Source organism: Gobio gobio (genome assembly GCF_949357685.1).
Source record: "Gobio gobio genome assembly, chromosome: 8".
Classification (NCBI taxonomy): Eukaryota; Metazoa; Chordata; class Actinopteri; order Cypriniformes; family Gobionidae; genus Gobio; species Gobio gobio.
The window spans coordinates 13,492,693-13,518,522 of NC_137114.1; the positions used below are offsets into that span (position 1 = coordinate 13,492,693).

The window sequence follows — 25,830 nt, forward strand, 5'->3', positions numbered from 1 at the left end:
CACGTTTAATGCTAATCAGTGAAGTAACCCTTTAATGTTATGAAACGATGAGAATACTTTTGGTGCGCAAAAAAGCTAACAAAAACAACAACTTTATTCATCAAGGTGTTCTTGTCTGTGTCAGTCTCCTACGCTGTTGATGTAGTAACAGTGCTGCGCTTCCCGGTTCTATGTCAGAACACCGGCTCACCATTGGCCGATGCTGTTCACGTGATCACCACGACGCATGCGCGTGTTTTTACTACATGTATAGCATAGGAGAAGGATGTTGAAGAGAAGAGCTTGTTGAATAAAGACGTTATTTTAGTTTTTTTTGCGTATTCTCATCACTTCATAACATTAAAGTCCCAGTGAACCGGAAGTTGCAACCGACTTTATTTCAGTGATTTGACGTATTTCCGAGAGAAACGGAATACTAAATGAGCAGAACAGAGGGCGTGGTTTGTTTTTTCCTCCCTGTGACCTGATTGGATATAGAAACGTAGGCGTTTCATTCAAAAAACGCACCTTCTCGCCATCTCTGTTTATTAGCTCGCGGGCAGCAGACTGTCAGTTGGATGGGCGTGTTTAATGATGGCATGTCGGTGTCGAAGCCCAAGCTGTCAAACAGACGTCATCAAAAAAGGCCTACCAATGTAGAGGGGAGGAGCATTTTCAGATTTTGATTAAAGATTACAAAGCCAAATAATTTTTTGATGCGGATTGACTTGCACGGATGCATTGTTCACCACAAAACTAGCAATTTGCGCTAACAAAGTAAATATGGTCAATTTTGATTTCACGAGGACTTTAAGGTTGAACCACTGTAGTCACATGGACTATTTTAACAATGTATTACTTCCTTTCTGGACCTTGAAAAGTGTTAATTAAATTGCTGTCTATGGAGGGGTCAGAGAGCTCTCGGATTTCATCAAAAATATAATTTGTGTTCTGAAGATGAACGAAGGTCTTACGGGTTTTGAACGACATGAGGGTATTTGATGACAGAATTTTTATTTTTGGGTGAACTAACCCTTTAAGTATATCAATGGCATTCAGAGTAGCAATAATGCACCTACAGATGTCCTTATTTATTTGCACACTTTTAGTAAAAGTGTTTCTGTTTAGGTGCTGTCCCGGGAGCCAGGCACTGCCAAACTCATTCAGACAGACGTTCTCTTGCACTGCATCCAGAGGGAAAGTCCTTCAGCCCAGGCCATTGGGGTTGTTCTTCTGCAAAACTGCTCCACACACGTCCTCAGCTTTGAGCTCTGGTGCCTGGAGCCGTCCAACCTGGTGCACATCAGCTCCCAAAGCAGCAGCTTCCTGTTTTTACTCAATGCCTACTTGAGGAGAGCCATTATTGATGATCCCACCCGCCCTAAAGACAGTCAGTATTGCTGCTTTCTTAGTTGTTCACATTGAATTCGACGTGCACATACAGTAATACTTCAATAGGTTTGGTTCATGTCGTCTTATCTGTCACCAAACACAGTTCAAAAATCCGTCCTGAAGGCCCTGAAGAAAGCTTTACTGTCTGAGCTGTGGCACACAGTGCAGCAAGGAGAAGTTGGGGTTATGACCGACCTGCATGTGGAGGTTCTGTCCGGTCTCGTCCGACTGGCCGCTGGAAACGCTGACCTCACTCAACTTATGAAAGATCTACCTGCCATCCTTCAGAAAGCAGACACTCATGAAAGGTAAACTCATCACTCTCTGTCAAACAGAGTCGGGGCCAGGTGTTCAAAACGTTTAATCTGGATCAGAATGATCTGGATTTGGACATCCCATGTTTTGCTATTCAGGATCAGGTTATCCATTTTACTTTTGTGCCTGTTTTTCAAAGCAAAATTGGATTGGATCATCCTGATCCAGACACACACTTTTTAAGATTACCCAAATCTGGATTACTAGTGCTCTATGGAGTCCCTAAAAGGACATGGTGATGGAAAATATATGAGATGGGGGGGGGAGGAAAAAAAATCAGCGTTCACCTGATAAACTGCGTTCAAACACAAAGAGTTATTGACTGGTTCACCTCCGGTTCATTGATTGTGCCAATGTAGTTTACAAACAGTCAGGGTCTGAAATTAACTTTTCCCATTCACTGGCCAATTTGGCTACAATTTTGTTTTAGTTACAGGCCTTTCAGAACTTCTACTAGGCGAAAAAGAAAAAAGTAATAAAGCAGATTAAATACGCCACAGCTCAAAGATGAGCCACTCTGAATTAAACCTTCTCATTTATTTTCTTGGTTTCCTTCATTGCTTTGTGGGTATTTCCTTTTTCACTGGGGTTAGTTACCCTAGGAAAGTATCTCCACATAATTATGTTTGTGAATTATGTTTTGTTGTTGCGTATTGACGTGTGTGTTCAAGTAAGCCAGATATGCGCAGATTCTGCCCAATACTCTGTATTTAATACATCACGATGACTCACGAGTTGAGTATTTACACAAACTACCCCAGCAAAGAGTAAACAAAATGAGTAACCTGTCAAATTGGTTAGTGATTTGACAGTGTTAGCAGACACAGTTGATTTTTTCCCCCCACATTTGGCGGGTGTTAATTTCAAACCCTGCAAACAGTTTAAATTAAATATTATATTTTTGTTTGATATTTACAGCTATTTGGGGATTATTTTATTGCGCCCAAATCTATTTTTTACTTTACTAGAGGCCACCAAAAGGCTTCATAGGTTGCCTAATAATGTCTACTTTAAATGTATTACTTAAACAGTTAAACTAATCAAGAGCAAAATAAACAAATGTATGTGTTTGTGGATTACATGATACAATTGATTGGATTACAAAAAAAACTAAAACGTTTGGAACAAGACAATCCAAGATTGGATTTTGTGATCTAATCTGATTTCAGAATCCTTTTTTTTTTTTTTTTCAACAACCCATTTTCAAGATTTGATCCAATCCGATAGCCGAAATCCGATCAGATTACTTTTGAACAACTGGCCCCAGGTGAACAAAAAAAAAACATGTATAAGAAAATAATTCAAAAATAAAAACAATGTAAAACAATTACTAAAACCGTGTTTTATTTGTCTGCATTTCATGTGATCATTAAATTATTGAGACTTAAAATCTGAGGGCGGACTTCAACTAAACATTTGAGGTCAAAGGGGGTTTGTCTGACAAGAAAGTTTGGTAATCCCTGCACTTATGTACCATTGCATTGTGGTAAACAGCTATATTTAGTATTTAAGTAATAATTGAACCTATACATTTAAAAAAAAAAAAAATTGGTTACTGAAGTTTAAATATTTGACATTGTGGTTTTTGCAAACTTGAACTGAAGCTTTAAAGATTCCAAAGTTTTTATTTACTTGTTGTTTTTTTGCTTGATGTGCTGTTACATGTTTCAGGTGGAAGCTGGCAGACTCCATCAGTGAAAAGCTGTGTGATGATAGTTCAGAGGAACTGTCTCAATGGAGGAAATCTCTGCTTTCGGCCACTCTCCACTGGCTGGCTGCTGTATATAAAGAACAGAAAGACCCACAATCCCATCCTGAAGAGACCATGCTGACAAGACTCAAGTCACTCCTGGTGGGTCAGGTATTATCCTAGTCATCTTACTTTTCTAGGTGGATGAAGTGGGTGAAGTTAGCTCCATGTAACATCACTTTACTGATAGTTGTCACATTTGTGTTAATATTATTCAGAAGTTACAGAGGTTTAGATGAGTGTAAAGTTGAAAAGTGATTCAAACTAGCCTCATGATAACGTGTAAGTGTTTTTGTTGTACCATTGAAACAGTTGCATATTTTAAACTTAAATGTGTTGTAAGTCAGAAGTTATGATATTGATATTTAAAAAAAAAAACATTTATATTCAATGGTACAGTGCACTTGTAATGCGTTTGCAAAGACTTTCATGTACTCTTGTAAAGTATGTTTTTAAAGCTACACTGTGTAACTTTTTTAGTTTGTTCTTAGCTAAAAACACTTAGTTCTTTCAAAAATATATGTGCTCATTAATGTATATTTACTTCTTTCAAGTAATAAAGTATTCTCGTAAGTTTATAATATGCCATTGAAAATACATACGGGTGAGGGGTTCGAATGCCGGTCGCCATGTTGCCCCTCCATCTTGAAAGTACATTAGCCAAAGAGGGACATACCCGTAAATTCAAGCTTTGCCTTTGGCGTTTTAACACTCGATGGCACCGTGTCGAATGTGGACGAGGTCGAACTGGAAGCCATATTAATCTTGGACTAAATCGGCCACCGTAGGAGTTAAAACGAAATCGGAATTGAGAGGAAGAGAGACTAATATTCACTGGATGGTCATATAGCTTTTAACCGCTAGATGGGGGAAAATATCACACAGTGTAGCTTTAACACGGTTGTATTTAACACAGAATATTATACCATTATAATATAATGTACTGCTGTCCATTTTTTTCCCAATTTAATTTACATATGTATATCAACTGTTAAAGCCCTACTTTAACAATCTGAGCGAGTGGTCTGAAGCGCATGGCGCAGGTGCACTTGGGGCGTGTCCGAATCCACTTTTGCTAGTTTAACAACAGGAATAACGTGGTCCAAAAGGCTTGTACCTAATCTCTTAATGAGTCATGGGTGTGTTTTGGTAACGTGCAATAAACCAATCAGAGTCTCATCTCCCATTCCCTTTAAAAGCCAGTTGCGCTTCAATAACAGTCGTTTTCAGCTCCTCAAAATAGCAACGCGCCAACAATGCACCAGTGGTTTTCAGACCAGCACACCCATGGGCGAACAGATGGGCGCGAGTGCATTTGCTATTTAAACAACATAGTGCTAGACGTGAAAATGATAATTGCATTGGGCTGAAACTAGCAGAAAACACTGGCACCGCATTGCACCGGGTGTATGATAGGGCCCTTATAGTTATAAACTTTGCTCATGTGCCACATACGCATAATATAGTAACTTTTACAGTATTTTGTGCACTTACAAATGTTTATACATTTCTCAATATTCAGCTGATGTTTACTACGTGTTGGGTTTCTTGCAGATCTTTCCAGACAATATCACTGCGTCAGACTGGAACACCTTTGTCAAGTCTGGGCTGAAGTAAGCGACTTTTCTCTTAATAAACAAAAGCTAAAAGGATTAAAGCCGTTTTCTAGCTTACTTCTCAGTTGACACTATCAGTGTGCATTCTGGCTAACTAAAACTTCTCTTAAAATTCCACTCTCAGGTATCGATACAGTGACTCCAACTTTTTGGGGACCTTAAACTCCCTTGTGGAGATCATATATGGAACACCAGAGACCCCTAAAGAGCTGCTGCCCATGTCTACCATCCACATGATGACCACCAGTCACTCTCTGTTCTTGCCCACAATGCTGGCCACACAGAGCGAGTCCGACAGTCTTCATCTGTCTAAAGGTAAAGAAGTAGAGACCAACGATATCAGCAGCTCAATGTCTCTCTTCAGCTGCGCTTCTGAACATAGGAAACGTAAAAATGTTGATAATTTTTTTATTAATGATGATCAATTTAAAGTCAATTCACCTTTATTTATATAGCGCTTTATACGACTGACTTGATGTATAACGTATGAACATTATTGCAGCACCACAGTAGAAAACGAAACCATATCCGCACCGGCCGGATCGGATCAGCACGGACTGGAACGGTTAATAAACAAAGAGAACAGTTTGGCCCGATTGAAAAGCGGCTTCACTATTCTTGTATGTTCTGTATCATCTTAGGACACTCTAAGGCTCATAAGTTTTTGAAGTGAAAACGAGCCTCGTTTTATTAAGTCCAAATAAAGCGCAAAACTCTGTTGGGAGTGAGTAATTTGTTAAACGTGCTCGCGCCTGATTTCTGTTAGATATATATGAACTTCATTGCTGGTTAAATGTCACAGGACACTAATAAAAGAAACGGCGTATGATGACGTGTAATGGTATAGTAGTGATGTCCCATTTCTTAGGGAAATATTTTCACCCCTACGCCTTGCCACTCTGTTTCAAGGGGCAAGGGGAACGGGTAGGTGTAGCGGTAGGGGAAGGCAAAGGGGTATAACATAGAATTGGGATTGAGCCGTAAATAGATTGAGAATTTGTACAAAATCTAATTTTGTGCATGAATGTATCATGTTCATTAGGGGTGTAATGGTACACCAAAATCATGGTTCGTTAGTACCTTGATGAAGTCACAGAGGAAAAACAAAATCTTTTTAATTAAACACTGATTTACTTTGTCCTTGAATGACAATCTATCAACCCACTATGGAAGCTTGTTTCCACAACAAAATAAAACTGGTAATTATTTCACTATTCTGATTCTTTTCTCAGAATTGCGAGTTTATACCTCACAATTTTGACTATAACTCACAGTTGCGAATTCAATTCTATTTTACTTTCAATTCCAGATTTATATTTTTTTTGTGGACTTTTTTCCTCAGATTTGCAATTGCAAGTTGACATCTCGTTATTTTTTTACATTTTTCTTTTGAATTTTGAGTTTGTATCTCATAATTTGACAGTTTTTTTCTTGGAATTCCTTTTTTCATCTCACAATTCGGTTTTTTTCACCACAGAATAACAAAAATAAAACAGGTATTTTTCCTGCAATTGCGCTTTTTATACATCTCGCAATTCTGAGATTTTGTAATTCTGACTGATTTTTCTTCTCAGAATTGCAATAAAAAAGTAAATTGTGAGATAAAAATCATTACCTTTTCTATTTCTTTACTCCCTGGTGAAAACAAGCTTCCATTGCATACTCGTCATTCTGCAGTTTATGCTGCTTTAGTAAATGGAAGATGATGTTTGAAGTGCTTCCACTTCTAGATGAAAAATATTTTAGCTAAATGTATATTTTATTGCATTCCCGTTCTATTGTGCTACGTCTGTTGGGGGTGCATGTGCATTTTCGCTCATTCATTGAAGTCTTTGAAGTTAAACGGAGACTTGCTTGCTAAAATGAAAATACACGCATCTGACAGGAGGGCAGTGTGCTTGAAAAAGTAGGCTTATGAGTTTAATCTAAAGCATGTCTCATGTTAAGACCACTTGGATTGTGCACTTTTCACACGGCTGCTCACTATGTCCTTTGTTCATTTTCAGATGTGCTTGCAGCATCAAAATATATCAATATAATTGGTATTGACCCATTCTAAGGGGAAAACTCTGAGTTTCATATTAAATTTCGCACACAGAAGTTCTTCACTATCTGCTGGTTTAAGCAGGGGAACCTTCCGTGCCATGCATGATTTCAAACCAAGACGTCTTAGTGTATTACCAACAGTAACCTTGGAAACGGTGGTCCCAGCTCTTTTCAGGTCATTGACCAGCTCCTCCCGTGTAGTTCTGGGCTGATTTCTCACCTTTCTTAGGATCATTGAGACCCCACGAGGTGAGATCTTGCATGGAGCCCCAGTCCGAGGGAGATTGACAGTCATGTTTAGCTTCTTCCATTTTCTAATGATTGCTCCAACAGTGGACCTTTTTTCACCAAGCTGCTTGACAATTTCCCCGTAGCCCTTTCCAGCCTTGTGGAGGTGTACAATTTTGTCTCTAGTGTCTTTGGACAGCTCTTTGGTCTTGGCCATGTTAGTATTTGGATACTTACTGATTGTATGGGGTGGACAGGTGTCTTTATGCAGCTAACGACCTCAAACAGGTGCATCTAATTTAGGATAATAAATGGAGTGGAGATGGACATTTTAAAGGCAGACTAACAGGTCTTTGAGGGTCAGAATTCTAGCTGATAGACAGGTGTTCAAATACTTATTTTCAGCTGTATCATACAAATAAATAGTTAAAAAAATCATACATTGTGATTTCAGGATTTTTTTTTATTTTTTAGATTATGTCTCTCACAGTGGACATGCACCTACGATGACAATTTCAGACCCCTCCATGATTTCTAAGTGGGAGAACTTGCAAAATAGCAGGGTGTTCAAATACTTATTTTCCTCACTGTATATCGTTACACTCCTAACGTTCATGCAAGAAATATCTTATGGTTTGTTAGTTCTGCTTGCTAAGGCTACTGATAACTTAGACTTACGATTACAGATTCAAACAATTGTTTTAAGTTGTTTTAAATAAAAATGTTGTTTTCCAGAGTCATTGGTATCTTTCTTGCTTACACTGGTGAAAAAATGCCCTGAAGTGTGTAACAGCAATCACTTCCTTGTGCTGCTTGGTGCATATGGAGCTTCGCTGAGCACCACAGGTAAATTGCCCACTTGACATGATTCATTTGACTTGGATTTTGGATGAAGTCAGTTGTGTGATTGAGTAAAATGTTTTGGTTTTGGCAGATCAGAAGCTTCTACTTGTGCTCCAGGAATATGAGAAGAACAACATTAGTCTTACCGAGTTTCAGTACGTTTCAGCATATTTCACATCACCTGTATAAAGATGATTTCCACAAAAGGAAAATGGTTGTTTACTGCATGTGTCTGTTTGTTTTCAGGTATGTGCTTTGGGGTCCCGCCGCGGTGGAGCACCATAAAGCCCGTAAGAGCCTGGGACCTTCACTGTGGCAGAAGCCCAGTTCAGAGCAGCTGCTGTCACTGCTCACTGCAGACAGGATGTTAAACACTGTGACACACTTCCCGCAGCAGCGATACATCATCCTTCAGGTAATAACAGGCTAGAATGAATAACAAACAGTATTCTGATATATCTGTCTTAAAGGGTTTGTTCACCAACAAATGAAAAATCTGTCATTAATTACTCGCCCTCATGTCATTCCAAACCTAAAAGACTTGTGTTCGTCTTCACAACACAAATTATACTTTTAACCAAATTGAACAAATTTCTGTCTGTCCATTGAAAGTCTATTCAACCAAAACTTTGATGCTTCAAAACATTCTCACAGGTGTACCTAATGAAGTCGCTGGTGAGTGTAATGTGAACCGAGTAGTAAACAGTTTTAGTCCTTTTTGCTTTTATTTATTAGTAAGTAAAAGCCTAAATTAAATCTCTTCATTATAAAGTGATCGTTTCTCTTCAGAAGACTTTAATTAAATGTCTTGTTTCATATGGATTTATTTTACAATCTCTTTAAATGAACAATGTGAAGCTTCAGAGTTTTGGGTGAACGAACCCTTAGAACAATTTCTAAATTGAATCATTCCTCTTTACTGTATAGAAGTAGGAAAATTAATTAATTGTGCAATTTTAAAGCCAGAGTCATGCATAAATGGCACGTTACTCTTTCTACAGGGCAGCAAAAACTTGGTCTACAAGCAGGAAGACAAGCATTCTCTAGATCTGTCATCTCTGTATGACCCCTGTTTCCTCCTCCCTCTGTTCAGCTTCATCCTTCGCCCAGGTAACCTGACATGACGTGCCCATAATGCTGTTTTTTGTGTGTGGCTACTTTGTACTAGCACTAGTATACAATATATATTTTGTGACCATATTGCTGGCTGTTATTAGTGTTTTTTTTTATTTATTGTGTCAGTCAATGTTTGATATTTAATTGACTCTTGTTTCCACATATTTACAGAAATAATCTCCCATTTTTGCTAATAAGGGTTAAAGGGGTCATGACATGAGAAATCAAATTTGCCTTGATCGTTTGACAGATAAGAGGTCTTTGTACCATTAAAACACCCTACAAGTGTCATAGTCCTCATTATAAACAAAACATTTGTGTAATCAAGCTCCAAAAACAAATAATTTTCATATTGCGGGATCTGTGACATAACACAGGGAAATAAATTTGCATATGCCTGCCTCCAGAGCAAGACATCCACAAATAGTTTTACATCATCGCACCATCAGCCTCACACCACTACAGTTCAGTCATTTAACGGCTGACATTTGCCTGGTGTCAATCGTGCCATTATAATCAGTGACGCTGTCTATACTGATACAGTGAATAGTAGCTCGTCTGTTTGATTGGACCACACGGGCCAGCCTTCGCTCTCCACGTGCATCAATGAGCCTTGGCCGCCCATGACCCTGTGGCCGGTTCTCCACTGTTCCTTCCTTGGAGCACTTTTGATAGAGACTGACCACTGCAGACCGGGAACACCCCACAAGAGCTGCAGTTTTGGAGATGCTCTGACCCAGTCGTCTAGCCATCACAATTTGGCCCTTGTCAAACTTGCTCAAATCCTTACGCTTGCCCATTTTTCCATTTTTTCCATTATCATCAACTTTGAGGACAAAATGTTCACTTGCTGCCTATTATATCCCACCCACTAACAGGTGTCGTGACAGAGATAATCAGTGTTATACACTTCACCTGTCATAATGATATGCCTGATCGCTTTAAAATATAAGTGAACCTCAAGGAACATTTTAAAATAAAAGAAATACAAATAATCCATGACATGGTCCCTTTAAATATGTTGCACATAGCTATAAGATCATCACAAAATATTCACTTGAATTAATTAATAATTTTTATATTTCCAACAAAATCATTGTAAACATTTTAGTCAGTACCTAGACAAGTTTTTTTTATTTTTTTTTTATCTTAAAACATTTATTTAATCAGATTGCAACATTTCCTTGCAAGCCTGCTCGTTCAAGGTCACACATTTTGGGGTTTATTTACATTTGTTAACCTGTTCTGTTATCTGTCTCTCTCTCATCAGAGTGTGCGGTCGACTGTCACAAGTTTGTTTCCAGTCATGCTTTGGGTGTCGCAGTGGCGGCCCTGAGCAGCTATGACCCTAAAGTGAGGGCCGCAGCGTACCAAGTACTGGGATCCTTTTATCAGCACCTGGAGGGCGCTCGATTCCGAGAGAAGAGACAGGTGCAGAAGTGTTACTGTTTACCAGTGTCAAATATCCCTGTTTTGAAGATTTATTTGAAGATGTGATTTCTGTTCTTTTTTCATATTTTATGCAATTTCATACTTTGCATTCAGTGGTGTAAGTGTCAGTGCGAATTTTGAAGGATCATGTGACACTGAAGTCGGAAGCGTCACTAACATCTGCTGAAAATTCAGCTTAAATTATATTTGAATGTATTCAAATAGAAAATATTTATTTTAAATTGTAATGATATTTCACAATATTACAGAATCACAAGTATTACAGTATAAACAATATCACAATATTATTTACTGTATTTTATTGTATCAAATATATGCTAGATCTCATTTTATTATTACTATACAACTCTAATTATATTATATTAATTATGTTGTTTATTTATTTAAATATTTATGTTTTTATATAATATCCAGCTACTGTACTTGCTCGACACTGTTAAGAATGGGATCCAAAAGCAAAACCTCCAGGTACCTTTTGTACACGTGGCCTACATTGCTAAAGTTGCTCAGCAGATCCTGAGACCTGGTGAGTGTGTGTGTGTGTGTGTGTGTGAGCCATAGAGTCGAGTGCTCACTTGACATGTTAACATGCTGTAAGAGATATGGATTCAGTTGAATTTAAGCTTTTTTCCCTCTGCAGAGGAACACATGTACATGGTGGTGAGCAGATTTCTTCTGGGAACTCAGTTTCTGGACCTCAAGAGAATTCCTGACTTCTTCAAACTCTTCTACAGCTTTGATCTGGAGGTAATGAAACGTCAGAGATCATGTGATTAGACACGTTTGGTTGCATAGTAATTAACTCATATGCTTGGTAATATAGTATACATTCAAACATTTGCTACATGACTGTTCAAATAACCATGTCTTTAACCAATTAATGTTGTACTTGCTGAAGACATTCGTTTCTGTTTCTCTGTCCAGCACAAAATGGAGCGCGAGTGGGGTTTGAACATTTTGGAGGAAGGGGTCCGGGATAAGCTCTGCTACGAGCTCTGTGAGAAGCAAGGCATCTATCAGACCCTGCTGGGCTTCAGCAGCACGCCGCTCTGTGACCAGGCCTCTCAGGTGCACAAAATCTGTCTCTGTGTTAAAATGTGGTCCTAGTGAGCAAAACAACAATGTAGGTTAGATTTAACGCCAATGTGCTTCCATTAGCTTCAGATGTCCCTGTAAGTGTAAAATTCCTGGTCTAAATAGGTTGCAACTGAGAATTATTTGCAGAATACAGTAAGCAAGCTCTAAAAATGTTACAAATAATTTTATTAGTGCTGTCAATCGATTAAAAAAAATTACTAATTGATCACAAATGATTTCTGTAATTAATCACAAAAAACGATTTTTATTTTGTAATAATTCCACAGTTACTCTACAAATTAATGTAGAAACAACTTAAAACCGTACATTTTAAATATTTGTTGTAATGGTATGTTTTTATGAATGAAGGCCAGTATCACTGATACTAATACAGCCTCTGATGTCTCGATGAAACTGATTTTACATTAATGATAGACATTCAACATTGCAGTATAATTGAAATTTCAACAATTATTAGGCTTTAAAAAGCAACAACTTTTAATTTAAGTGAACCTAAAACATTCTGGCGATGGAAAATGTGAAGAAGTGAAGAACAGACCTATTCATTCTTACCTTTTATAGTACGAAAAGTCCATTCAGGAAAAATCTGATAGTACAGTAACAGGCAATCTGCAATATATAATATGAGGATGCGCAGTTCTAGAGCCTTTAATGTATCATGTTCGGGGTTCGTCCAATCGATAAAACTGATTCTGCATGTGTATGTAAACAATAGGGCTGGGTAAAAAATATGAATTTAATCGGTTCTCATTTTTACGAACTGATATTGATTCTTAAAGCTGCTGTCCGTAACTTTTTTTTGTGTTCAAGATTTACAAAAATTATATAATGAGAATGTACAACATGAATCCATTTTCCAAACCGTGTTTTTGTCTTACACTGAATCATTATGGTAGACTTATAATAAGTGTTTATATTGGGACTATTTCAGACCGGACTGGTAGGAGCCGCTGCGGAGGAGCACAGTCCCTGCGTGACTCGCCATAGACATAAACAGAGAGAAGTAGCTCCGGCTGCAATGTTCTTCCGCAAGACGCATGCAGTTCTGTTTATTAACCGCTAGAGCGCCAAAAAGTTACGGACTGCAGCTTTAAATCCCAAGAATCGATTAGTCTGTCCTGTTTTCAGTTGATGAACGAATAGAACATTGTAGCGCCTCCAACCATTAAATCAAAATAATCTTTGTGCTTCGTTATTATTAATATGAAACAGTCTCAGATTTCAAATTACGTCCATTTTATTTTGAAATTCAAAAACACAAATAACATTTTGGCGCTGTGGCGTGAGATCGCTCTGGCTCAGCTCAAGAGAAGCAGGAGCCCACGTGAACTCATCCGCTTTAATACCAGTTACAGCGCGAAATAAACATGAATGAGCATCTAAAGGTGTATTAAGATACAGTACAATTTACTGAAATCCGTATCATGTCACGTGGAATCGCTCAATCGGTGTTTCAACCGTGGAAAGATGTCAGTAAAACAGCTTATTTCTCCTCCAATTAATTTTTTTAAATATAAACATGTAATTGTAAAGTTAATAATATAACTTTATTATTATAAATGATAAAAACATCATTGAGTGTACCTGAAATATATCCAAAATAATCGAATCGAATTGCAAGCTTGTGAATCGAAATCGAATCGAATTGTGAAATTTGTGTCAATACCCAGCCCTAGTAAATAAGGATGTTAACCCAGGCTTTAGGAATGTACAGTGTGAAAGCCAGCTTGTGAATAGCCAGGATTAATTAATAACCTGGGTAAATTATGAGCAGTGTAAAATGTGAAGCAAGACAACACTGGATTCTGTTTCCTCTGGGTTTAGAATGACGTAAACACCTGCCAACCTGCCAAATGCGGGTGTATTTCAGCAGTGGCGTGTAACACAGTCGCTCCTACTAGCCACTTTGGCAGGTTCAATTTTATATAATATATACATTTTTCAGTTGTAGTCTTTTAAAAAGGCATCTGAATTAATAAACTAAGTGTTATCAAAATATCGATTTATTGGATGCATATTGATACTGAAATATCTGAAACACTTCAAATACTAATTTCCCGCGGAATAGACACACGATACACAGCTGCTCTCTCTCGCTCTCTCATCTCTCCGACAGCGAGTTACACACAAACCCGCCTTCCCTCACTCGTTTCATTTGCTCTGGATGAATATTGTTGCTGTTACAGGGCTTGAATTTCGCCATGGGATTGCGCGTATTGTGCATAATTTGAATAATTCCCGCAGATTTTGTGCTCACACCCAAATTGCGCGCACACAAAGCCGTCTGTCAGTACTAAAATGAGTTCTTTTTCGCTGCTTATTGCTCTTAAACAGTCAAACACACACAAAATAATGTCAAAATGCTGGTCTTGGCGAATATTCACGTCAGTTATATGTTGTGTTTACATGAATTATGTAAGTGAACATAAACAGTTGAGAAAGAAAACGCATGTGTAACAATGTAATGTATTCCTGCGTCAGGTCTTAAAGTGACAGCAGCCTAATAAACCGGCTGCCTAATTATGTCTAATAAATATCTATATGGTAGTTTTTCCCCATGGTATCGATGTCAAAATTGTGGCCAGTGAAATTGCTGAGTGGCTAGTAACTTTGGAAAACCATTAGCCACAGTGGCTAGTGAGCATACAATGCCTCTTAAGTATATATATAGTGTTCAGATGGTCACAGATAGTAATATTTATTGCGTAATATGGCATGGGATCTCTGGAAAACTGTTGATTTGACAATTTTCTGCTCTGCTGTTCCAGATTCAGATAACAAATGTTTTGCGGCAGACGGCTCATGGCAACAGAGCAGCTTATGTCCTCACCAAAGAGCATGGAGTCCTAACATGGATATTACAGATAATAGAAAAGAGGTGAGGGGTGGGTTTTTAATGAATAGAAGCGCTTTCCATATCATTACTTTGAGGGGTCACTTTAGAAACTGATTGCATTTGTTTCATGTAGGAATGTCGACCGGACGCTGCTGAGTTCAGTCATCGAGTTGCTTCATGCTCTGTGGTTCACTAATTTGGGTAATAAAGAGGGCAAACCAGGAGCAAACGGCACTACATCAGAGCGGCCACAGACTTCAGGCAAATGTCTTCCTCTGCCAATCATCAATGAGTTCCTGTGCACGCTGCTCACAGTCATCAGACATCTGGGGTAAGACCGTAAAACAAGATACGTCTGTGATTACAGGCTCACTATAGGATAAAGACGGGCTTCCTGTGAGGATAATTTGGCAATATATTAAACTTTCTAAAAATATGCATGATATGACCACTGTTTTTATTATTTCCATGAGGTCAGTGTTCAATATTACAACAGGTTAAGGGTTTTTCTGTGCCAAAAACAGTCATGTATTCGTTTCTGAGCCTTATAGCAGGAATTCACAAACTTTATTTCTCAGCAGAACCCATTAGAAGTAATATATTTACTTGAAGTACACCCTGTGAATTTAGGTTAATATTTTAATGATTTAAGGACACATTCACATGTTCACAGCTCTCTAATGTCGGTTAATTCTCACATGACACTCAAGTGAATAGATACAATTTAATCTTTTTTCATTTTAAAAGTGTTTTATTTTGATTTGTTTATTTCTAAAATTATAAAATACTCTGCACCTACTTTCAACACTGTACTAACCAACTAAACCAGGCCACTCCCCTTTATTTTGCATATGTCTTCGGCGGGATTTATTTAAATGAGGAATATTGTGATGGAAGAAATCTCAAGACTACTGCGTTTCAGGGAGTTCAGAAACAGTGACGCTGATATAAAGGAAAACTCCCTTTGGAGTGACTTTTTCATGCTCAAACAACACCATTACTCGCTAAAGAAAGTTGAACATGCAAAAAAGCATAATATGACCCCTTTATCTTGAGCCTACCATTTTTTTCATCAAATACAAAAATATAGTTTTAATGAACTATTTGCCTTTTCTCTGTTCTCTGATCAGGAATGGTGTGAGCGCACTTCAGCTGAAAGCAGTCCTGCACACACTCTACTCTGTACTGTTGCATCGTGGGACAGCTCTGAATGCTCACAAAGAGGCAGGCTGGCTGACGCTTCACCCACAGAAACTATCGTGCTCTGAAGTCCTCAGTCTCCTGCAGCGCTGGGCAACACTGGCCCGGGACGCCTCACTGCTGTCTGCTCTTCAGACTCTCATCCACAAACACAGAGTCAAAGAGCTGATGGGTAAGAGTCTCAATTAAAGGAACACTCCGCTTTTTTTGAAAATAGTGCAGCAGGCGCAATAATATTATGCAGCACTTGAAAATAGTCCCCAGCACGCTCGCTGTGTAAGCAGGTTGTCATGTTGGTTATGTTGATGGAAGTTAGCCTATTTTCAGGCACAGTGTAATATCATTGTGTCACTGCACTCATGGGACGACACAAAGTTCCTTGATTATTACGCAGGAATGAGAGAATAGTTCCTAGCCATATCGGCCTAGAAAATCACAACTGTTCATTTTCCGTCTGACTTAGTACACGATGTAACTACAGAAGAGTCAGGTTTTAAATAGGAAAAATGTCGAAACTCTTTGGTCATTTTTGAGCGAGATGCTAACGGTCTAATCAGATTCAATTATCTATGCTAAGCTATGCTAAAAGTACTACCGCCAGACCCGGAGATCGGCTGAATGGATTAAAAAAAACGGCTCAACTGTTTGACTCTAGGGGAGTTGGAAAATGAGCCTATTTTCCAAAAAAGTGGTGTTCCTTAAAATGGTTAGTTCACCCCAAAATTAAAATTCTGTCATTGTTGTTCGAAATTGAAATTACTTTTTTTAAAACTTTGAGATGTCTATGGGCCAGATTTACTAATAGCTTCCGCCAGCGCTCCAACGCTCTTTTGGCATTAAAAAAACAGGATGTCAGGATTTACTTAAGACAAGCAGAGAAAAATTAGCGCTGAAAAGGCGTGGACAGGGTTATTTTTGGGGCTGACCTTATTGCATATGCATTCTTATGCTGCGTTCACATCAAACGCAAATAGAGCGTCTGGCGCGAGTGATTTCAATGTTAAGTCAATGGAAAGGCGCGTTTCGCGCGGCGCAAAGGACGCTAATCCGCCTCATGCACACATCCAGTTCGCGCGAATGAAGCGAATTTGACGCCAATTGAGCATCTTGCGCGAATGGTGCTTTTGTGAATTCACGCGTTTGAAGCGAATTCGCGTCTGACGCCCGAGTTGAAAAATTTGAACTTTGGTGTCAATTCGCGCCGCGTTAACCAATCAGGAGCCTGCTCGCTGCTGTCACGTGGTAAAGTGACGTGATGAGAAACCCTGCTTAATTTAAAAATACAACTATTGTGTCACAAAATGTTGTTTTAAGACTTTTTCAGGTGAGAATGTAGATGTTTAAAGCTCAAATCTGTGGTTTATTTATAAAGAGAGCGCCTATTTAATATAAAATAATCTTGTGTTTTTGGAGTTGTGAGATCCAGGCGATCACCGGGCAATCACCGCTCATAACCCCGGCGAGAGCAGCCTTTCCTCGGCCAGTCCTTCTGACGTCTGCCGCTGGCTCTGATGTCCTGTAGTGATTCGTCTTGTGTGGATCTAACGGGCGATCTTTGCTCTCATGAATCTATAATTTGTTGTCTGCCAAATCGTTTTGACTGAGGGCAAAGAGAAGTTTCATAACTTTATATTTTAAAGATATTTAAATATACATGCAGTGAAGATAATGTAGGAGTCGCCTGGACCACATTTGTGTGGCTATTAATGCTTAATATATATTTTTTATGAAAATGAAAAGAGGCAGAGAGGTGTTTTATGACATATTTCTCCTGGAGTGCCTTGAACGCGCGGCAATTTCGCTTCCAGCGCTCGATTTCTACGTGCGTCCAATTCTCTGCGGACGCGCGAATGGATTCAAAAATGTTCGCGCGTGAAACTAGACGCGGTAGACGCGATTTTGACGCTCTATTCGCGTTTGGTGTGAACGCAGCATTAGGAGTTTCCCTTTCAGATGCAAAATGTATGGGAGGAGAGTATTGAAACTTTTATGGGATTGCACTTTCACGCTGATTTCACTGTTTAGTAAATCAGATTTTCAGTGAGGCACTTAAATACTCAGTAGTATCGCCACAAGACATAAATAATATGTGTCAATTTTAGTGTAAGCATTTTAGGGCCAGATTTACTAAACAGGGCAAATTAGTGTGAGGGCACAATTCCTAAAAAAGCGCCGATGGGAGTGGAAAGTTCTGTGTGTGATCTACTGACGACGGGCAAATTAAAGAACTCTGACACAGCCGATCATTTCCATAATGACCAACACAATCTACCAAGAACAGCATAAGTTAGCGTCTGGTTTAAGAGATGCTTTTTCTGGGCGGTAAATAATGGAGCAAACACCAGTAAATTGACTAGCATAAACCTTAGTAAATCACCTTGCATGATTCATTTAAATACTCTCCTCCCATAAATGTTGCGTCTGAAAAGGAAACTCCGACAAATGCATATGTAATAAGGTCAGCCGCAAAAATAACCCTGTCCACGCATTTTCAGCGCTAATTTTTCACAGTGTGTCTTTAGTAAATCCTGACAGTCGTTTTTCAACACCAAAAGAGGGTTTGTGCTGGTGCAAGCTGTTAGTAAATCTGGCCCTTAGTCTCTTACTTGTCTCTTTCTGTGTGAAGGTATTTCCAAATTTAGAAACTTTGACGCCATGGCAGTTCTATAAATGCTAAAATGACTGTAGAAATTAGGATTTAAACAGCTTTACTGGTCCAATAATGCACACATTTTAACAGAGGAATTCACGCAAGTGCTTTTATAAAATCATAGGCTTTACAAATCCTACAAAAATTGCTATGTTTATTTCCATTGTACGCAAGTGTCTCACTGTAACCTTGGTTTAGCTTTTTTAAAGAAAAGGAGGGAAGAGTTGAAATTCATTTTTGTGGTAATCAACAACGTGCATTGAACCCGGAATATACCTTTAATGAAGAACTGACAGCCAGATAATATCATTTACGGTTCTTTTAACATTCATGTTCCTTTTATTCCTTTAACTCGTCCATATTCACTGGATGCAGGCAGATGCACTACCTTACAAAAGTTGGGGTTTTCTGAAAGAAAGAAATACTGTTCTGCAGCAAGTACACAATAAATTGATCAAAAGTGACAGTAAAGACAATTATAATGTTACAGAAATGTTTCATGAACACCAAGTCAGCATGTTAGAATGATCTCTGGAGGATCATGTGACACTGAAGACTGGAGTAATGATTATTACTGTTTTTACAGTATTGTTAATTAAATAAATGTAGCCTTGGTGAGCTTAAAAGACTTCTTACGAAAACAATTACAAACGTTTACCAACCCCAGACTTTTGAACAGTAGTGAACATGGACAGTCCTTGGCCTTGTGGAAACTAGATGGATGTTAGACACACAGATCACATGTTTTGACACATTCTTGTTCCTAACTAAACATTTCATGTGTTTATTCAGGCTCTGGAAGAGAGAAAGGGCAAGGAAAATGCCACTCAGCAAAGCACGCTCAATTTCGAATGGAAAAACAGACCGAAACTGTCGACGGACAAGGGGAAAAACTGGAGCAGGCTTCGCTGGACGAGTGTAAACCGCTTCTTAGAAACATCCTCACACATTGGGAACCCAAACCGCAAGAGGTTTCCAGTTCCAAACCTGAACCCATGGACAAACCTGATTCAAGCAATCTAGACGTTGCAACTGCTTGTTTAATTCTCAAGTGGGCCCTTAAGTCATTGACAGAGAGCCCGTATGATGACGGCAGCACCTTAGCCGTTTTAAAATGGGTGACTAGCGTCATACTGCCGCGTACGGCTATCATAGAGGCTCTGCTGTCTGATGAAGGCACCAGAAAGGACTTTCTGAGATTATATCACCACACAACGCAAGAGCATCGCTCAACAGCGGACACCCTTCAGCTGTTCTCTAGAGTCATGGTTCTTTTGCTAGAGGCACGCGGCAGCTTTCTGGATGTCACCCACCAGACGGTGTTAAGAACGTGCTTGCCTGCAACAGATGATGGTGCCAAGAAAGGTAAGGCACAACAGTCAATCCCAGTCATTTCCTCTGTAGAGAATTACAAGGGTTACTTTAAAGGGTTAGTTCACCCAAAAATGAAAATTCTGTCATTAATTACTTACCCTCATCCCGTAAGACCTCCGTTCGTCTTCAGAACACAAATGAAGATATTTTAGTTGAAATCTGATGGCTCTGAAAGGCCTCCATTGGCACAATGGCACTTTACACTCTCAAGACCCTTAAAAGGCACTAAAGACGTTGTTACAAAGTCCATCTCACTACAGTGGTTCTACAATAACTTTATGAATCGGCGAGAATAGTTTTTGTGCGCAAAAAACCCCTAAATAACGACTTATATAGTGATGACGATTTCAAAACACGGCCTCATGAAGCTTCGAAGCGTTATGAATCAGTGAGTCGATTCATGATTCGGATCGCGTGTCAAACCGCCAAACTGCTGAAATACGTGACTTGGCGATTCAAACTGCTGAAATTTGGCGATCCAAACTGCTGATTCGACTGATTCATAACGCTTCGAAGCTTCATGAGGCCGTGTTTTGAAATCGTCATCACTATATAAGTCGTTATTTAGGGGTTTTTTGCGCACAAAAACTATTCTCGCAGATTCATAAAGTTATTGTAGAACCACTGTAGTGAGATGGACTTTGTAACGACGTCTTTAGTGCCTTTTAAGGGTCTTGAGAGTGAACCGTGCATTGAGCCAATGGAGGCCTTTCAGAGCCATCAGATTTCAACTAAAATATCTTCATTTGTGTTCTGAAGATGAACGGAGGTCTGACGGGTGTCGAACGACATGAGGGTCAGTCATTAATGACAGAATTTTCATTTTTGGGTGAACTAACCCTTTAAGGTCTCAGATTAGACTTTGAGTAGTGTGGTTCAGTTGAATAAGTGTGAACGCTGCCATCTGAATCCTGGTGTGCACCAAAGAAACGGACTGAGAATGACATTTTCAGGGGGTTTCGGTCCGCTTCCAAATGAACTCTGGTGCGCTTAGACTGAAATGTGAACGCAACACGGACCAAAAACACATCTAAATCAACCAAAAACAGGATGTGATGTCACAAGACGCCACCCTAATATGGACCGAATGCTCAAGCATACCTGTTTTTTTTGTAATGCGAGCTACATTGCCAATTACAGTTCGGTGCCAACCCTCTACGGACACACTGAAGCTTGAGTCATTGGCTAGTATTTGTAATTTTTGCATGGAATGTAAATGAAAAAAAAATCTACATAAATACAATATACATTTCAAACACCTATTAAATTAAAGTAAAGTAAACAGTCTGTAATAAAATGAGAACAAATAATCAAACTACAAGCAATAGTCCAAATAAATTAAGTGCTAGGCAAATTAACGTGTTAACACGGGCAATTTTTTTTTTCTTCAGTTAAACGCATTAAAAATATTTAACGTCCGTTTTTATATCCATTTTTGCCCAGCGTTACATGATATGATCACGCTCTTATTCATGTAAATGCTTTTAAACAATCTAAGTGCGACAAGCACAAGAGAACATGCTGGATGTCAATGTCCTGTCTGTGTGTCTTTAAATTGTTTCATCATTCATTTGGAGAGTAACTGAAATTATTACAATATCAAAATATTAAAAACTCCAATGTTTTTTAATTGCGATTAATCGTTACTAATTACAGAAAAATGCGATTAATTAGTAAAAAAAATTTATTGATTCACAGCACTAAAATAAACGCAGTAGAACAAAGATGCAAATGAATGTGCTTTTCAGGTATAGTTGGTTACAGATTTGGTAGATTATGTACAGAAATTGAATAAATTATTCAAATGAAAATAAAACAGCAAAGTCTTCACTGTATAAATTAAATATACACCGATCAGACATAACATTAGTTAGTATCTATCAAAAGTGCTCCAAGGAAGGAATAGCAGTGAACCGGCTTTGATGAATATAAAGTTCAAAAGAACAGCATTTATTTGAAATGGAAATCATTTGTAACTTTATAAATGTCTTTACAGCCATGTTTGATCAATTTAATGCACCCTTGTGGAATAAAATAAGTCATTTCTGATGAGTGGGAATCATACATTTGGAGCTGTGTGAATCACTGTCATGTTTTCTTAAAATCTTTTTCCACTGAAATATTGTTTGCTTGTTTTGTTGACAGAAAGCGGGCTGAAGCTGCTGTCGCTGTACATCTATGAGCTGTGGAGTGGCGCCCGGTCACCTGACCTCCTGCTGACCCACGCCAGACTGCTGTGCAACAGGACCTGCAGCAAGAAGCCTAAATCTCACTCGCTGCACATGTGCAGAGACATCCTGTCTGCGCTTGACCCGTGACATGCTGCGTAGGAGATTATTTAGCAAAACAGTCATTATAAAAAACGTTTAGTGGATCTTTTTTTGTCATTTTATAATTTTAAAATAAAAAAAGATGAACAAGCCTTTGTGTTTGAGTTATTTTGGCTATTGATGATTGTCAAATTTACTACAAATTTAGAATGATTGTATTTACATTGCACATTTTTATAGTTTATCATTTATACACTTATTTTTTTGGTACAGTAAAAAAACAACTTGTTTCTTCCACTAATCAAAAATACAAAGGTTATTGCGAGTTTATATCCCGCAATTCACAGTTTTTCTTAGAATCGAGATATAAACTCGCAATTTCGAGTTACAAAGTCAAATTCTGAGAAAAAAAAGTCACAATTCTGACTTTATAACTTGCAATTGCTAGTTTATATCTCGCATTTCGGACTGTTCAGAATTACGACTTTATATCAGAAGAATTGCGACTATTTCTCAAAATAGTGACTTTATTTCTCAGAATGGCGAGTTTATATCATGCAATTCCTGACTTTATTTTTAAGAATTGCGACTATATCAGAATTGCGACTTCATATCAGAATTGCGACTTTATATCAGAAGAATTGCAACTTTATTTTTCTAAATAGTGACTTTATTTCTCAGAATGGCGAGTTTATATCTCACAATTCTGATTTTATTTTTAAGAATTACGACTTTATCAGACTTTATATCAGAATTGTGACTTTATCAGAATTGTGACTATATCAGAAGAATTGCGACTTTATTTCTCAAAATAGTGACTTACGAATTCTATATCAGAATTGCGACTTTATATCAGAATTGCGAATTGTGACTATATCAGAAGAATTGCGACTATATCAGAAGAATTGCGACTTTATTTCTGAAAATAGTGACTTACGAATTCTATATCAGAATTACGACTTTATATCTGAATTGCAACTTTATTTTTTCAAAATAGTGACTTTATTTCTCAGAATGGCGAGTTTATATCATGCAATTCCTGACTTTATTTTTAAGAATTGCGACTATATCAGAATTGCGACTTCATATCAGAATTGCGACTTTATATCAGAAGAATTGCAACTTTATTTCTCAAAATAGTGACTTACGAATGCTATATCAGAATTGCGACTTTATTTTTCAAAACGGTGACTATTTCTCGGAATGGCTTATATCTCAGATTTCTGACTTTATTTTTAAGAATTGTGACTTTATCAGAATTACTACTCTCAGAATTGCAACTATTTCTCAAAATGGCGAGTTTATATCTCAGGAATCTGACTTTTGAGAATTGCGATTATATCAGAATTGCAATTTTATTTCTCAAAATAATGACTATTTCTCACAATGGTGAGTTTCTCACAATTCAGATTTTTCTTGCAAATGCAAGTTTATATCTCGCAATTTTGACTTAATTTTTCCAATTTTGACTTTATTTCTCAGAATTGCAAGATCATATCTCACAATTGCGAGAAAAAAGTTAGAAATGTTAGATAAAAAGTCGCAATTTTTTTGTGAGGGAAACAAGCTCCCGTACTTTAGAGAGAGATAGAGGGAGAGACATTGATGAGGATATCATGGTTTAATGGCAGTTACTCAGCAGGTCTGCTTCTTCAGTGTCACTTCTGTAAAGATCGTCATCATGGCTTTAGTGTCTTTTTCAAAAGTTGCTTCTTATTTGTATCTTTTCTGAGAAGATCCATAGCCTTTAATCAATGGCAAACCAGATTTTTTGACACGAGGTCCCCTACATAAACAAATAAAAACATAATAATATTCACTTTATAAAATGTGTTGTTCTTTTGTTAGGCTTTAGAGACCATCTAGAAGCATTTTATCGATTAGCTGAACATGTAATATCTATAGATTCAACAATAAACATTACAAATAAATAACATGCATCTCAAATAACCATTGTGCGATAAATAAATGTTTATACAGTGAAACGGTTTCATTCTTACCTTGGTTGTTGCCCCGTTTGTGATATAAGTGACAAAATCAAGAAGAAGAAGCCAATAAATGCAGCTAGAATGATCCAAAATATTAGGACAATTGAATCTGAGAAGAGAAAGACAGTTAGCCGTCACATCAGCTGATCTGAGATCAAGAAGAGAAAGTGGAAAAGTAAAGTAGCTCACATCTGTTGTACTTCAGTGTACTGGCATTCACAAAGACTGGGTCCACGTAATCGTAGTAGTACTCGTAATCCAGCACGTATTCTGATGGCTGTGTGGAATTCTTCATTGTTTTAGGACTGGGTGATATTGTGTGAATCTGAAACCGCACCAGAGACTTCGGACTGATTTGAATCCTTGATCCCACCCATGAGAGTCACGGTTTGAGGTTTTTCACACAGTGAAGCCACACCTCCTTTTACAATATTTCTGATTGAAACATTTCTTATATTGGTAAGATTATAATTTCTCTTTAGTAATAAAACATTACAAAATGATGGAATGGATGAATATATAAATAAATCAATATTATGAATAGTATTAAATGCTATTATTATTAATTGAATTATTATATAATGATTTTATTGGTAATATTGTTTGTTTTTTAAATAATATTTACTATGGCAAAATGAATAATTATTGTCCTTATTACTATAACTACTATTTATTTATTTTGTTAAAAATAACTTAATAGTTTTTTGAATATAGGATATTTTAAACTTGAACATTTCTTATACAGGTGAATTTATCTTTGAATCGATGGATGAATAGGCCTATATAAAAAGTATTATTGTTAGTGTAATAATAACAACAATAATAGCACTATTATTTTTGTTATTGTTATTATTAATGTAATTATTAATAAACAATGATTACAATAATTATAATTATGATGATGATTATTATTAAGTAATTACAACAATAATAATTATGCTATATTACTATTATACATTTTTATAATTGATTATTATTAAATAATGAACAGTGACAATAATTATTATTATTAATTTATTGATAAAAAATAATCAATGATTATAATTATACATTTTTGTGTTAAATAATAATTACAACAGCAATAATAATTGATTACTATTATTTTTAATAATTATAATTAATTTATTAAATACAGTAATAATAATAATTATTATAATTAGCAAATATAATTATTGTAATTATAAAATAGAAATAATGAATAATTAAATAAATAAATGTGTCATTATTTATTATTCATTTAATAATTACATTTTCATTTTTATTGTTAATTTAATTAATAATAATAATAATTATTATTATTATTATTAGTTAATAATAATTAAAACAGCAATGATAATAATTATGATTATTACTTTACTATTGATAATTATTTGTTAAATAACAATAAATATTAATTACAAACAATTAAAAACTACAATTGTTATTAATAATACAAATAATAATATTTTTTATAATAATTATTTGTATTTTACTGTTTACTGTGTTTACTAAAAGTGCTTCTAGTGAGAGCCTTGAGTCAAAATAATCAGTGAATGAAAATGTAGCATCCAGAAATATAAAAAAAATCGCGAATTATTAGTTCCCTATTTTTTTTTACAATCAATATGTTTGTGCCCTGTTTACATAAAAAAAAACCCATAAAACATTGAGTTACATTAGGTAAAGAACTCTTTCATC

General features: G+C 37.1%; 2 protein-coding genes across 3 annotated transcripts in view; one reads left to right on the top strand and one right to left on the bottom strand.

The window, feature by feature from the left end:
- The window catches only part of urb1 (URB1 ribosome biogenesis homolog), a 52,668-nt gene extending 30,374 nt beyond the window's left edge, over positions 1-22,294 (top strand). For both annotated transcript variants that reach the window (XM_079824642.1, XM_079824643.1), the window contains exons 24-41: positions 1,108-1,369; positions 1,475-1,679; positions 3,358-3,538; positions 4,991-5,049; positions 5,177-5,367; positions 8,062-8,172; positions 8,261-8,324; positions 8,416-8,584; positions 9,171-9,279; positions 10,556-10,716; positions 11,152-11,263; positions 11,378-11,484; positions 11,662-11,805; positions 14,604-14,713; positions 14,805-15,002; positions 15,802-16,043; positions 19,314-19,886; positions 22,041-22,294. In XM_079824642.1, coding sequence (XP_079680768.1) covers positions 1,108-1,369; positions 1,475-1,679; positions 3,358-3,538; positions 4,991-5,049; positions 5,177-5,367; positions 8,062-8,172; positions 8,261-8,324; positions 8,416-8,584; positions 9,171-9,279; positions 10,556-10,716; positions 11,152-11,263; positions 11,378-11,484; positions 11,662-11,805; positions 14,604-14,713; positions 14,805-15,002; positions 15,802-16,043; positions 19,314-19,886; positions 22,041-22,213 — 3,171 coding nt within the window. In that variant the 3' untranslated portion in view covers positions 22,214-22,294. The remainder of the gene's footprint in view (positions 1-1,107; positions 1,370-1,474; positions 1,680-3,357; positions 3,539-4,990; positions 5,050-5,176; positions 5,368-8,061; positions 8,173-8,260; positions 8,325-8,415; positions 8,585-9,170; positions 9,280-10,555; positions 10,717-11,151; positions 11,264-11,377; positions 11,485-11,661; positions 11,806-14,603; positions 14,714-14,804; positions 15,003-15,801; positions 16,044-19,313; positions 19,887-22,040) is intronic.
- Positions 21,568-24,521, bottom strand: mrap (melanocortin 2 receptor accessory protein). Its single transcript, XM_079824645.1, has 3 exons — positions 24,343-24,521; positions 24,166-24,262; positions 21,568-23,951 (listed from the first exon to the last, which is right to left on the bottom strand). The coding sequence occupies exons 1-3, from the start codon at positions 24,446-24,448 to the stop codon at positions 23,879-23,881; spliced, it is 276 nt and encodes a 91-aa protein (XP_079680771.1). The 5' UTR covers positions 24,449-24,521; the 3' UTR covers positions 21,568-23,878.
- Between the last annotated feature and the right edge of the window lie 1,309 nt (positions 24,522-25,830).

Bases quoted from the DNA above. Each gene is read 5' to 3' on its own strand.
- mrap (XM_079824645.1), bottom strand. From the start codon at position 24,448: ATGAAGAATTCCACACAGCCATCAGAATACGTGCTGGATTACGAGTAC. The intron at 24,263-24,342 runs GTGAGCTACTTT...TTCTCTTCTCAG, and splicing joins TACACTGAAGTACAACAGAT to ATTCAATTGTCCTAATATTT. The intron at 23,952-24,165 runs GTAAGAATGAAA...TTGTTTATGTAG, and splicing joins CAAACGGGGCAACAACCAAG to GGGACCTCGTGTCAAAAAAT.